Source organism: Pristis pectinata, chromosome 1, assembly GCF_009764475.1.
Source record: "Pristis pectinata isolate sPriPec2 chromosome 1, sPriPec2.1.pri, whole genome shotgun sequence".
Taxonomy (NCBI): Eukaryota; Metazoa; Chordata; class Chondrichthyes; order Rhinopristiformes; family Pristidae; genus Pristis; species Pristis pectinata.
In genome coordinates, this window is record NC_067405.1 from 121,731,438 (window position 1) to 121,747,006 (window position 15,569).

A 15,569-nucleotide genomic window follows, 5' to 3' on the forward strand; every position below is an offset into this window, starting at 1 on the left:
GGGGAACCTGCAGGTGTTGGTGTTTGCATGCACTTCCTGTCCTTGTCTTTTTTGGTAGAAGTTGTGGGTTTGGGAATTGCTGTTGGAGTAACCCAGTTGATTTACTGCATTGCAATTTGCAGAAGGCACACACTGCATCCTAAATGGTGTTGTTGGAACTCTTCACATTCAGGCACGTGCAAAGTATTCCAGCATACTCCACACTTGAACAGAAAGGTGGTGGAAAGGCTATAAGATTTTCTGAATGAATTTTGACATTAAGCAATCATCAGTGAAACTTCTGACATTATGATGGAAGGATGATCATTAGTGAAGCAGCTGAAGTTGGTTGGACCTAGGACCTGAGGAACTCCTGCATCAATGTCCTATGATTGAAATGGCTGACCTCCAGCCACCACAATCACCTTCTACAATCATCAGCTTCCTTGTGCAAAATATGATTCCAACTGCAGGAGTGTAATACTTCCTGATTCCATACTTGGTTAAATCGTATCCTGATTTCAATACACCTTACCTCTGCAGCAGGTGCCCGGTGGTCCTGCACCAAAATGGGCATTAGCAAACAGGTTATTAGAGAGTAGTGTCACTTAATAGCACTGTCAACAATACTTTGCACCTTTGCACCACTTTGTTGATGATTGAGAATAGAATGATTGGTGGTAATATGCTGAATTGGATTTCTCTTAATTCTTGTTATTAACTGACACAGCCTAGTTTGTTGGCTGCATCCTTTAATATTGGGCCAATGAGGATGCTACCAACCCACTTTGGGTGATGGATATTAACGTCTCCCACCCCCCGAACACATTCTGTGTTCTTGCCAATTTCAGTGCTTCTTCCAAGTACTGTTCATCAGTACGTGATAATCAAGAGACTTACTTGGCCATAAAAACAAGCAAATGCAATTGCTGGAAATCTGAAATAAAAACAGAAAATGCTGGAGATAATCAGTAGGTTAACTTTTCTGGTCGGTAACCTTTTTACCAGAACTGAAAAAGTTACAAAACCTTGCCGTTGTTTGACCTAATGCCAGGAAAAACTAATTTAAGGAAATAAAACATTCTCCGTTCAAACGGTGCATTTATGTAAAATGCAAGCACGTGGCAAACAAGAAATTAAGTAAAGTGACCGGGGATCTATTATCTAGTCCAGGAGGACAGTGAAATAATGTTTCATTCGAAGGACAACATAATTCTTCACTGGAGTGACAACCGAAACTGCGGACGACGATGACTGGCAGCAAGGTTGAGGTGAGAGCACGGCTTGGGAGAGAAACATATTGATCGACGGTCTCTGCACAGACATCCCTCACAGCAACGAGAAACGATAGATCCTCTGAAATTAATGACAACAGATATAGGATCTTCCCCCTTCAAACAGACCCATAGCAAACTCCAGAAAACTTCTGATCACTAAATCTTCCTGTAACACGGACGTTCCCACTCAGGACAGAAGCCCCCCCCCCCCAACGTCCCCGCTCAGGACAGAAGCCCCCCCTCCCCAACGTCCCCGCTCAGGACAGAAGCCCCCCCCCCCAACGTCCCCGCTCAGGACAGAAGCCCCCCCCCCCCCCCAACGTCCCCGCTCCGGACAGAAGCCCCCCCCCCAACGTCCCCGCTCCGGACAGAAGCCCCCCCCCCCCAAACGTCCCCGCTCCGGACAGAAGCCCCCCCCCCCAACGTCCCCGCTCCGGACAGAAGCCCCCCCCCCCCCAACGTCCCCGCTCCGGACAGAAGCCCCCCCCCCCCCAACGTCCCCGCTCCGGACAGAAGCCCCCCCCCCCCCCCCAACGTCCCCGCTCCGGACAGAAGCCCCCCCCCCCAACGGCCCCACTCCGGACAGAAGCCCCCCCCCCCCCAACGTCCCCGCTCCGGACAGAAGCCCCCCCCCCCCCCAACGTCCCCACTCCGGACAGAAGCCCCCCCCCCCCCCAACGTCCCCACTCCGGACAGAAGCCCCCCCCCCCCACCGTCCCCACTCCGGACAGACGCCCCCCCCCCCCCAACGTCCCCACTCCGGACAGAAGCCCCCCCCCCCAACGTCCCCACTCCGGACAGAAGCCCCCCCCCCCAACGTCCCCACTCCGGACAGAAGCCCCCCCCCCAACGTCCCCACTCCGGACAGAAGCCCCCCCCCCCAACGTCCCCACTCCGGACAGAAGCCCCCCCCCCCAACGTCCCCACTCCGGACAGAAGCCCCCCCCAACGTCCCCACTCCGGACAGAAGCCCCCCCCCCCAACGTCCCCACTCCGGACAGAAGCCCCCCCCCCCAACGTCCCCACTCCGGACAGAAGCCCCCCCCCCCAACGTCCCCACTCCGGACAGAAGCCCCCCCCCCCAACGTCCCCACTCCGGACAGAAGCCCCCCCCCCCCAACGTCCCCACTCCGGACAGAAGCCCCCCCCCCCCAACGTCCCCACTCCGGACAGAAGCCCCCACAACGTTTCCCTTCCCCAACACTTTGATTCCCGGTTAATTCCCGTGAAACGACGCAGGCGGCGTCACCGCGCATATTACGCACGGACTTTGCGTGAAGGCGTCATCCGCCGTGTAAAGCCAGCGGTGCGATCACGCAGGCGTCCTGAGGAACATCCGGGCTCGGATAGGATGAATCCTAAATTACAACATGGCGACGGAGGGAGGAGGGAAGGAGATGAACGAAATTAAAACCCAGTTTACTACCAGGGAAGGTGTTTATAAAGTGTTGACCCACTCTGAATACAGCCGGCCCAACAGGGTGCCTTTTAATTCCCAAGGATCCAATCCAGTCAAGGTGTCATTCGTAAATGTGAACGACCAGTCCGGCAATGGGGACAGAATCTGCTTTAATGTGGGCCGGGAGCTGTACTTTTACATTTACAAAGGCATAAGGAAGGTAAACATTAAGATATTAATTTTTGCGGGGGTGGGGTCAGTGAATGGGAAACCAGGCCTTAACATAAAGCCGCTGTGTACAGTGTACAGTAGCTGGTTAGCAATCAGTTGTTATTGCGGGTGTTGAAGGTGGGAGCTGAGCTGACCCCTCAGCCCAGCTTGTCAGCTACAAACCGCACCACCTCCCCGATGAGCAGTTATGGAAGTTGCGTTCAGTTTGCAAACATGTTTGGATTAGTGCAATGGATTAAATCAACGTGCGTTTGCAGAGATTCTATGGTAGTGCAGTTGGTTCACTTTGTATGTGCACATATTAAACTGAATTTCATCAAACAGAATAATAAAATGTGGAAAGGTAATTGAAATATAACACAGTTTAAATACTGTTCCAAATTTGTCAGAAGGTTACGTTGTTTTTGTACAGCTGATGCGGGTAAGGTTCAAAACGTTCTCTGCCTTTTTTTTTATATATATAGTTTAAAACTGTTAAAATAGTAACTGATGGATCACCTCTTCAAAATGTGGTTCCAGTGAAGAGATTTTTATTGGGTGAGAGGTTAAGAATGTTAGCAGATACATCCAGCTAGACATGCTTTTAGAACGTGGTCACTTAGGAATGATTGAACATTTATGGTGTAAAATTTCATGTGTTTTTCTGTCTTTTTATCTTGTGCCATTTGTTTAAAAAAAACTTCATTTTCATTTGTTTGCTGCATTGTATTATCTAACTTTCTTAAGTGAAGTATTCTGAAGTACATTGATTTACAGGGTTCAAATGCTATCCCGGTTCAAGGTCCAATAGCTGTCTATTTTTGGAGGAGGAAAATGTATTCCCTTCAAAATAGTTATATAGATATAAATGGAGCATGTGGTGAAAAAGAATCACTAAATCTGTTGAATATTCTCCTTAAAAGAAGTGAATACTGATTTGTGGGTTGGATGGGATACCCAGAGAGCAATTAAAGAAACATAAATCAAAATGGAAAAACATGGATACAGAGTACATTTCCTGAGCTTACAATATCTGAACTAGCAAGTTAGAACAGGTTATTAAGTATATTCCTCTATTGTGCAGAACAGTAGTGTTTTATATTCTTCAAGTCATTTGAATGGTGGAAAAATTAACAGCGCCTAAGTACTTTGAAGGATGTTGTGAATTATTAAAAAAAATATGTGGTTATATTTATGGAACAAAGTAGATCTGGACATGAGACTAAATGTGAGGTTTCAGCTGCTTGCATTTCTTTTAAGTAAGTTGTTTAATTTGCAGATTGAGACAGTTGATATAACCTGTATCAAGGCTTGTTCAATAGTGTTTATTGCATACAGGAGTTTTTTTTAAACTGGAATCACTATAATAAGGTAACTATTTTCATCAGAAATTTGTTACACTTGACCTATTTATTGTTCATTAAAATCTGAGCATTCCATAGTGGTGCTTCAGTTGATATTTTCTAATTTCCAAATGACTTATGACCTACCCTCCATATATTTTGGATGTTGAGATTTATTTTTAGTCTTGGAACTAATATATAACATATAGCCAGTATCATTGCATTCTATCAAATGGACTGTTTCTCACATGAACTGTTAAATTTTAAATAATTTGTAGTTTTCCATTATGTAAAAGTTTCTCTTTTGCTTCATCTCCTCTTCTTAAATTTTGTACCTCCTTGAGATGTGTACAATTCCTTTTGATATCATTCCTAATGTAGTTGGTGTGACTTCATTGGGTGGATGTACAGAGAACCAACATCCTTTTGGTGTTGAATTGCTGGAAGGCAGAACCAAGTTACCTTCTGAGATGGACTTGTTAAAACAATGAGTCAACCTGACCTGTAGTATATTAGAACACCTGGCACATTTAAATGGAACTTTGAAGTTAGACCGTCACTCCAGCTGAAGATTCTTCTTGATCCATTTCAGGTAACCCTCTGTTTAGGATGAACCTAGCTCAGTTTCCTGCTAATAGGCCATTTAATTCTTACTGGTTAAACTGCACTTTTACCCAAATATCTGGGGAGGGCAGGGCTTTGTTTTGCATTGGTGCACTTTCTATCTCTGTTAGCGTGCACCCAAGTTCTTTAGACTTGGAGAAGTGAGGTGATGTCCATGCACTATACACTTGAAGATAAGGATAAACCCCACAGCTGCAGGTTTCTGAATAGCTTGGTTAAGACATTTAGAAAGAATACATGACGAGCAATGGTGTAGGAGGGTGGGATTTAGTTTTGAGGGACCAGGATTGTTTCTGGGGAAGGTGGGAGCTATATGAGCTGGGCTGGTTACTCAGGCAGGACTGAACCATTATTAGGGGTGTTTGCTTGTGCTGTTGGGGAGAGCTTAAACTGGTATAGCCAGGAGGGGATGGGTACCTGCAGAGGAGAGGGGTGTCAAGGATAGAAACAAAGGAATGGAAAATAGAAAGCAAAAGGAGAAAAAGGGCAAGAAGCAAATGAAGCTGCAACAGAGATGAAAGGTGGGGTTAACATAAAGGGTGGTTTTTAGGAAAAAACAGAAATTAAGAGCTCTACATCTAAATGCATGTGGTATCTGAAACAATGAACTAAGTGTAAAAGAAAAAATGGTTTGATCTGATGATTATAGGGGCATGGTTACAAGGAAATCAAAGCTGGGAAAGTATTCAGGGATATTTGCTGGTGGAATGGATACTGGGATAGCTCTGCTAATAGATGAAATAAGCAAAATTGTGAGAGATGATCTAGGCTTAGAAAATGTGGAGACTAACAAAAATAAGGGAAAGTAGGCAGTGGTAGGAGTAATATATAGGTCCACAAACAGTAGCCCCACTGTAAGGAACAAGAAGTATAAATCAGGAAATAATGAGGGGTATAGTAATCATGAGTGACTTTAATCGTTTTGGGTTAGTCAATTTGAAAATGATAGCTGCAAGAATAAATTCATGAGTGCATTAGGGATAGTTTCCTTGAGCAATACATTGTGGAGCTAACCAGGGAACAGGCTAATTTGGATCAGATAATGTGCAATGAGATGGGTTTAATAAACCACCTTGGAGTAAAAGATCCCTTAGGAAGTTGTGATCACAGCATGATAGAATTTAGCATTCAGTTTGAGAATAGAAAATCTTTTTAAATTAAAATAAAAGGAATTACAAATGAATGAAGAGAGTCGGCTAAAGTGCTCAGGTGAGGTAACAAACAAGTGGTGGCAGACATTTTAAAGAGAGAATTCATTACTCCCAGCAAACATGTATTCCAGTGAGGGGGTAATGTTTAAGTGGAACAGTGGAGGGAATAATCCAACTATGATTTACCAAGGAAACTAACGAGGGTATTAAGTTGAAAAAGAAAGACAAGGTGGCAAAAGCTAGTGGTAGTCTTGAAGATGAGGATAAATTCAGAATCCAACAGATTTAAAATAAAATCTTGGAGGAAAATAGTGAGGAGCAATAACCTGAAAATCTTGAAGTCCATATAGAGGAAGATGAAAGTGAACATAGGCCCTTAGTGAATGAGGCTGCAGAAATGTTTATGGGTAGCAAGGAAATGGCAGAGGAATTAAACAAATATTTTGCATCAATCCTTATGGTTAAAAAAAATGATGGCTGGGGGAGAGGAATTCAGTCCCATTGCCATCAATAGACAATTGGTATTAGGCAAACGAATAGGGCTAATGGGTCCCCAGGTCCTGATGGTTTGCATCCTTAGGATCCTAAAAGAGAGAGCTACAGAGATGATGGATGCAGTGGCAGTAATCTTTCAAAAATCCTTAAGTTCTGGTGAAGTACTGGAGGATGGGGAAAACTGCCAATGTGAAAACCTGATTCAGAAAGGGTGTAAGTTAAAAGGAAGAAAAGTAAAAGGATGTTAGACTAACAGATGTTATTGGAAAAATGTTAGAATCAATTATTAGGGAGGTAATAACAGAACATTTAGAAAGTCATAATTGGATCAAGCAGAGTTGGCATGCTCTATATGATGGGGAAATCATGTTTAATTAATTTGAGTTCTTTGTGGAAGTATAGAGTGGATAGAGGAACCTGCATAGGTGTATATTTGGATTATCAAAAGGTGCTCAAGAAGGTGCCACACAGGATAGTGTGATAAGAGTTCATGGTGTTGGAGGTAACATTAACCTGGATAGAGGCTTGGATAACCAGCATGAAGTGGCAAGCAGGGATAAAGGGTTTGTATTCAGCTGGCTAACCAGCAACCAGTAGGATGCCAGAGGGATCAGTGCTGGGACCACAGCTATTTACAAAATGTTAATGATTTAGAGGAAGGAAGTAAATGTACTGTAGTCTAATTTGCAGGTGATACAAACGTGGATGGAAAGGCAAGCTATAAGGTGGTTGCAGACAGTTAAGTGATAATATAGATTAAGTGATGAAGCAAAATTTTGGTAAATGGGATATAATGTGGGACAGCATGGTTCATTTTATAAGGAGGAGTGATAAAACTGATTTAACAGGAAAAACTGCATAAAGCTGAAGTGCAGAAGTTGGGGGTCCTCAAAGCAGGAAACATAAAATTGTCATAAAATACAGCATGTAATTGGGAAGGATTTTATTTCAAGGAAGTATGGATGTCTTAAAACTATACAAGGCATTAGTAAGGATGCATCTAAATAAATGTTTTGATCACCTCACTTAAGGTAAGATTATTGGAGGCAAGTTGGCGAAGGTTCAGAATTGGGTTTATCACTGACTTGTATGTCGTGAAGTTTGTTGTTTTGCGGCAGCAGTATAGTGCAAAGACATAAAAATTACTATAAATTACAAAATAGTGCAAAACGAGGAATAACGGAGTAGAGTTCGTGGGCCATTCAGAAATCTGGTGGAGGGGAGAAGTGTTTCCTAAACCATTGAGTGTGGGTCTTCATGCTCCTGTACCACCTCCCCGATGGTAGTAACAAGTGGGCATGTCCTGGATGGTGAGGGTCTTTGGTGACAGATGCTCCCTTCTTGAGGCACTGCTTTTTGAAGATGTCCTTGATGGTGGGGAGGGTCACGCCTGTGATGGAGCTGGCTGAGTCTACAACCCTCTGCAGCCTCTTGTGATCCTGTGCATTGGAGCCTCCATACCAGGCTGTGATGCAGTAAGTCAGAGTGCTCTCCACTGTGCATCTATAGAAATTTGCAGGAGTCTTTGGTGACATACCAAATCTCCCCAAACTCCTAACGAAGTAGAGCTGCTGATGTGCCTTCATGATTGCATCAATGTGTTGGGCCCAGGATAGATCCTCTGAGATGTTTATGCCCAGGAACTTGAATGGTTCACTAGGAGGATCCCACATATGGAAGGATTATCTTGAGAAAGGTTTGGTTTGTACTCCCTGGAGTTCAGAAGATTGAGAGGTGATCTCATTGAAATGCATAAAATTATTAGCAGGCTTGACAATTTAAATGCTAGGGGGATGTTCTCCCTTGTGGTAGAATCTAGAACCACAGAGCACTGTCTTAGAATAAAGTAGTGCCCATTTAAGATGAGGTAAGGAAGGATTTCTTTCAAAGGATTGTGAGTCTTCAGATTCCTTGGTTCAACGGCTGTGGAGGCTGAATTCTTTGAATGTATAAAGAACACTTTCCAAGAAGAATTTTGCTTGTGAAAGATTTTTTGCTGGCACTAAAAGTTTTTATTAACGGTGTAGAGAAACTTGTGGTTGCAATTGGAGTTTGTGAAGTCATTCAATTTAAACAAAAAGCTGAAGAAGAAAGCTGTAGAGAGAGAGAAACATTTTTATTAGTACTTCGCCATTCCTGCAGGGATAGCTCCCATGATGGAGATGATCATGTTGGAGAGGGTTTATCTATTGTTTGTGTTTGGTTTTCAGTTTAGGTGTTTTTGGTAAAATATCAAATACTTTTTGAAAAACCAGTTAATGTTCCATTTTTTTAAAAACAAAACATACGTTTTGCATAGAAGCCAGGTTCAATTTGTACGCAGCTGGCTAAATAACAGACAACAGAAGGTTGAAGTGAATGATTTCTTTTTCAGACTGGAGAAAGGGGAATAGTGGTATTCCCCTGGGATCTGTTTTGGCTTTTGTTTTTTTCCTATATTAATAGTCTTAGGGGTGCAAGGCACAATTTCTAAATTTATGGGTAACACAAAACTTGGTATGCAAAGAGATAGTGATAGATTGCAGCAGGAGATTTTATTTATGTATATATTTAAAAAAAACATGCACATATATGCAGAAATTATTAAAAGTGACAAAGCAGATTGAGAAAAAAGTTAAGGCACGCACAGTTTTGGATTTTATCAGCAGAGGGTCCAAAAAGAGATTGGTTTCTGGGATGAAAGTCTACAAAGATAGATTGGAGAGGCTGTACCTGTGAAGAGGAGAGATTTGATAGAAGTGTATAAAATGATGAAGTCAGAGTGGATAATGGGAGGCTGTCACCTTTGCTGGCAGGGTCAAGGACTGGAGGCCACAGGTACAAAATAAAAGGAAAGAGAATTAAGCAATGTGATGAAATATAATAGTGCTGGAACACACTAACTGCAGATATAGTGGAGGTAGATTCCATTGTGGCCAGGAAAATCTTGCAGAGCTGTGGAGAAAGGTTTGGTCAATGGAACTGGCAAGCTGCTCTGATGGAGAGCTGGTGCAGACATGATGGGCTGAGTGGTGGCCTCCTGTGCTGTATCCATTTCTATGATTCTAAATGATAGAAGTATGTGATTGCACTGGAGAGGATGTGGAGGAGATTCACTAGGATGTTGTGTGGGATGGAACAATTCAATTATGAGGTGAGACTGGATGGGTTGTTTGTTTTCCTTGGATCAGAGGGTGCAGTGAAGGTATATAAAATTATTTGGGGCATAGCAAGGTAGACAGTAGGAAACTTTTCCCCGTGACAGACAATATAGACTTCAGAGAAGGGGGAAAAGGTCTAGAGGAGATCTGAGGAAGTTTTTTTTCACCCAGAAGTGGTTAAAATCTGGAACACCTGACTTGAGTGGGTGGTGGAAGTGGAAACATTTTAAGAAGTGAGTACTTGAATTGCTAAGGCACAGTAGTCTATGGACCAATCTGGTAAATGGGTAATTGACCATGGGCATGGAAGAGTTTGTTTCTGTGTTGCATGACCCTGACTCGATTCTATTTTGAAAAAAAATATAGTGAAAACTACCTTCTGTTTGCCAAGTTTCTCAGAGGTGACTTGTTTCAGTAATGGGAAGAAATCAATTTGTTGGACTGTTTGCCTAAAAATTCAGAACGGCAAGCTGTATGTCTAGAAAGATGCTAAAGTTTAGAGTGCATGTAGATTACAAAATATTATTTGAAATAAAAACAGATGGAAGAACTTTGACATGAAACATGATCCTTTTTTCTCTTTCCGCAGTTGCTGCCTAACTTGCTGAGAGTTCCCAGCATTTTCTGGTTTTATTTCAGATTTCCGGCACCTGCCATTTATTGAATTATTTGAAGAAAGTAGGACTAGAGGATGTGAATGGAAATTGAGCTAACATATCCAATAGATGCATTGCAGCTGAATATGATCCCACTGTTAACTGCATATTTTGCTGACCTTAAACATTTCCGATCAGGAGAGGGAGACTTGCCCAGTTCCTTGCATTTCTTCAGCCCAGTGCACTGAAGTTAGGTGGGTAGGGCTGGAAGGAAGTAAGAAAGAATTAAGAGTGCCTGAGTGGATTTAAAATAATGGATAAAAGTAGAACAACTTGATTTGAATCTGAAATTCTGGTTGCCCAAAAAAGAACTCTTGAAATGGGAAAATCCATAAACTATATTTGTTGCATCTAATTTAAGAATTAATTTTGTAATGCTTTGCATGTTGAAGTATTTGCAGATTATTTCCTCTAATTTGCTTACATTACTGCTGATAGTATTTCCATGTTTAACTGTTCTTAACTTCACTTGCATTGTAGAATTCAAATTAAATTTTGAGTGTTCAGTTCCACAGTTCCAAATAAATGGATAAAGCCCCCTTTGTTTCTTTTTGGTACATGAATGCTGGCTTTGCCAAGGATACCCATTGCCTATCCCTGGTTCCCTGAAAAGTTGAGTCATCTTCTTGAATGGCTGTAACCCTGGTGTAAGTATTCACACAGTGCTTTTGGGTAGGGAGTTCCAGTTTTTAGAAATGGTGATGATGAAAGAGCAGCAATAAAAGACACTTGCTCTTCAATAACTTGCTTACTGATGTCCAGTTTTGCCAGGACTATTTGGCTTCGGACCTCATCACAGCCTTGATCCAAACATGGACTGAAGTGCTGAATTCCAGAGCTGAGGTGAGAGTGCTTTGACATCAAGGTAGCATTTAACTGTATGTAGCATCAAGGAACCTGATAAAACTTGTGTTACATGACTTCAAGGAGAAAACACTTGAATGGTTGGAGCCTTATCTGGCAGAAAAAGATGTTTGTTTAGGTAAAGTCATCCCAGCCTCAGGACTTCATTGCGCAAGTTCCAAAGGTCAACGTCCTTGGCCCCACCATCTTCGACTGTTTCCTTAATAACTTCCCTTCCATCGAAAGATCAGAAGTGGAGGTGTTTGCTGCTGATTGCATAATGTTCAAGTCTATTTGCAGTCCCTTGGGGAATGAAACATTTGGTTGCATTTAGCAAGATTCAGGCAATATCCTGGCATGGACTGTTGAGTGGAATGTTAAGTAACATTCGCATCACGAGCGTCAGATAATGAATCAGACTACCTAACCACCTGCACTTGATACTTAATGACATTACCTTTACTAAATCACTAACCATCAAAACCTAGGGGGTCTGCCAATACTAACGTCAACTGAACCACTCACAAGATTGGCAGACCTTGCCATTGGCGGGAAAAAAGACACATTTATGCCTCTTATGTGTTTCCTGTTAGCCAGCCACTCTTCTATACAACGTTTTACCTCCTACATCATGATCTTTTTTCCTATAATGATTTTTAATGCTGTACCTTATTAAATGCCTGTTATGGAAATCTAAGTATAGTATACCCACTGGTTCTCCATTGTTACTTCAAAGTACATTGATTGGTCAAACATGATTATCTTTAACAAAACCATGTTAACTTCACTTGATTACTTTGAATTTAAGTGCCCTACTATAATGTCTTTTAATAGCTTCTAAAACTTTCCCTATGACATATGCTAAGCTAATTATCACGTAGTTTGCTGCTTCCTATCTCCCTTTTTAAATAAAGGAATATATTTGCTATTTTCCAATCTATTGGGATCTTCCCCAAATCTGGAGAATTTTGGAAATTTAAAAGTAATGATCAGCTATCTCATTAGCCACTTTAAATCCTGAGGATTAAGTCCACCAGGACCTGGGGGCTTACCAGCATGTTGCAACAACCATTTGCTCACTACTACTTCCCTGGGGATTGTAATTTTCCCAAATTTTTTCCTCACTTCTGATTTGCAGCTATTTCTTGGAGTTGCTTGCATCTTGAGTAGTGAAGAATGATGCAAAATACTTGCTTAATTCATCTGCCGCCATCTTGTTTTCCATTATTAGTTTCCCTAACTTGCTTTCTGTAGGACCAATGCTTGCTTTAACTCTCTTTTAAAATACCTATAGAAATACTTCATCTGTTTTTCATATTTCTGGCAACCTCTAACTCCCACTCTCATTTTTCCTTCCTTGTTAATCTTTGTCATTCATTGTTTTTTATATTCTGCCCAATCTTTTGGCCTGCCCCCGTACTATACAATCATATGCTTTTTCTTTAATACTGCTTTAATACATTCTTCAGCCTTTTTTTTAGTTAATTGCAGATGGTGGATCCTCTACTTAGAACTTTCTTTTTGGAAATGTATCTATGCTATGTATTCTGAAAGGTTCCCTTTAAATGACTATGATTGCATCTCAACCAACCAATCCTTTAAGCTAATTTGCCAGTTTATTTTGCCTAGCTCTGCTATCCTGGCCTCTTAATTTAAAATACCAGCCTTAGACCCATTCTTCTCTCCCTCAAACTGAATGTAGAATTCAATCATGATCACTGCCAGTGAAAGATTCCTTCATAATGGTGCCACTAATTATCTTGTTGCAAAATACCAGCTCTGTTATAACCTGCTCACTACTTGATTACAGAACTTGTTCTAAGAAATTAGCACAAAACGCTCAATGAATTCCTTTCTCGGATACCTGGACAGGTATGTGGATAGAAGAATTTTAGAGGTGTATGGGCCAAACACGGGCAAATGGGACTGGCTTAGATTGGCATCTTGGTCGGCATGAGTTGGATTGAAGGGACTGTTTTTGTGTTGTGTTACTGATTTTCTCCCCCCACCCCCCAAGTTTAGATTTAGATTAAAATGCCCCATAATTATCACTGCATTTTTTTGACAAGCTCCCATTATTTTATCCTTAATGCTTTGTCCTATCAGCTACCAGTTTTGAGCTAATCTTACCACTCATACTTGGTCTATGCACTCTGAGCTGCTGTACTGGGTCGGGAAGTCTCTTCTGATTGAGCCAGTTGAGTAAGAATATTTTTGTTAGTAAAGGTATGAAGTTAAGGTTCAAAAACAAAACACATTTGATCTTTCAAACTTGAAGGAGAATTTGAATGGAACTCTTAAAATATCACCAGATTACCATGAGTTAATTTCCATTGGTTTTGCAAAATACTTGTATGTTCATGTGCTTGCAGGAATTAATTACTTAACAGAACCCAGGGAAGTATTGTTCATGCTGTCATAAAGTAACAAGGATATGTGGTGTGAGGGATTTGTAAAGCTCGAATCAAATGTACTGTGTTGTTTGAGAATATGTTGCTGCAGTTTTATCAGTAGTCCATTTATTGCCAACAATGTGTCTGTCAATGAGTTGGAAGTATGGTTGTGCATTTCTTTAAAGACAATTTCCTCATGAAAGGGCTATTTAAAGACAAAAGGAAACACATGATAGTAACTGCTCCTAATAAAAGCGAGGAAGATTCTCCTGAAAAATGCGGAGTGTGACAGATAGTTGCACGTAAATTGTGTGCATACAATCGGTCTCCATCACTTGCATCTTGATGAGCAAAAGAATAATCCAGTTATCTCCTATCTGGCTGGCTGTAGTATTGCTACAATATGCAGCCTTTTGCCTTGAACCATGGCTACAGTGATGGTTCCAAGCAGATAATGGTTCATTTATAACCTCTGGCTAGAACTTCTAAGGAGAGTTTTCCCTAACTCTTTGGAATGTAAATATTTAGATAGTATGTGTTGATACCATTTTAAATAAAAAGGCTGACAGGAACTCTAAAAATCCTGGTTTTACAGTTCAGTGAAGTTACAAACTGCAGCTGTATTTTGAAGTAAAGGCTAGTAAAGGGTATATACTTGTAATATTTTTAAATAGAACAGAAGTGTTCAGTAAACAAGACATTGGTACTTTGTGACAGGAGTAAGCCATTTTGCCCCTTGAATTTTACCATTCAATAAGAGCTTGCCAACTCCATAAACTAATTGTAAATGAAAAGCCAAAACCTGCAGATACTGGGAGTCTGAAATAAAAACAGAAACCACAGATGCTGCCCGGCCTGCTGGGTGTTTCCAGCATTTTCTGTTTTTATTCCATTATATCTTTGATTAATGTTTGCACATGAAAGTGTGATATATTTAGCACATTGTTACATTTAAGGTAACGTGGGTCAGCAGGGCTAAACGGGATAGTTGAGTGTGTCTCACTACATGATGGTATACACAGTGAATTTTTAATAAAATGAGGAAGAAGGTAATGGAGGATTATGATGATAAACTTGAATGAGGAAAGATGACAGTTTATTTGACTGCTAAGTTACCTTTGACATTGGATTGGTTGGGCCAAATTGCCTGTTTATGCTGTTTATGTAAAGTTTACAGAATATGGAGGATCTGAAGCAAGTAGAGTCAGACAGTTTTACAATCCTTGACAAAGCAAAGCTGACTGAGGCAAAGATTGTTGGCAGATGGGTTGGTGTGGTCCAAAGTCATTGTGAATAGTTTGTGGTGTTGGAAGCTGTGGTCAGACGAGAATTATTTTTATTTCCATCTTTTTCCACATCAATTATCTTTCTTCTTTACTCTGCCACAAAATGCCTTAACATTCATTTTTGATGAAAAGAAAACTTTTAAAAAAAATCACTTCTCTTGTGCCTTCTAGTGCCCTACCTGGCTATTCTGTGGAGTTACTCGAAAGATCAACAGAACTTCAGCAACTTTGTTTTCAATTGCATTGTTTTGGATATTTCCTGAATTCCCTTGACAATGAAAGAAGGCGAGGAAATTGTTTTTTTGCTGCAGGCGTGTTGGGTTGTATGTTTCTTGCTTTGTTTTCCACAAATGGGAAAGGAAAGGCACCCACCCTTTGGCATAATCTTCTCACCTAAATAAAAAGTTCTTTGCAAAGCCTTTGTGAATATTGCATATTAATTCATTACTTCAGAAGAATTTTCATGTCTCCTGAAGGCTGAAGTTCCATTCTGGCTAGTGTATTTTAACTTTTAAGCAAACTACTTGCAATTGGAATTAAGGTTATTTTATCAGGGAGAGAACTCTGCCTTCAGGTGTCAGGAAGGAGAGTTATAATCGGACAAGAGAAAATAAGGCTATTAGAATACAGCCAATTTGGCTCGTCTTACATTTGAGATCTGATTTCAGAACCCAGTCTGAATCCTTTTACTCCATGCCAGTTGAGGAGCCACTCCAGTTTTCTTTTGCCTGTATCAGACGATGAATAGTTGGGTCAACTTAACACTCCATCAG

At 41.1% G+C, this 15,569-nt stretch overlaps 1 protein-coding gene across 2 annotated transcripts in view; it reads left to right on the top strand.

Moving 5' to 3' along the window:
• Positions 1 to 2,579: 2,579 nt before the first annotated feature.
• Positions 2,580 to 15,569, top strand: part of LOC127576068 (WD repeat-containing protein 20) — a 37,654-nt gene continuing 24,664 nt past the window's right edge. For both annotated transcript variants that reach the window (XM_052026414.1, XM_052026425.1), the window contains exon 1: positions 2,580 to 2,875. In XM_052026414.1, the coding sequence (XP_051882374.1) occupies positions 2,627 to 2,875 (249 nt within the window). In that variant the 5' untranslated portion in view covers positions 2,580 to 2,626. The remainder of the gene's footprint in view (positions 2,876 to 15,569) is intronic.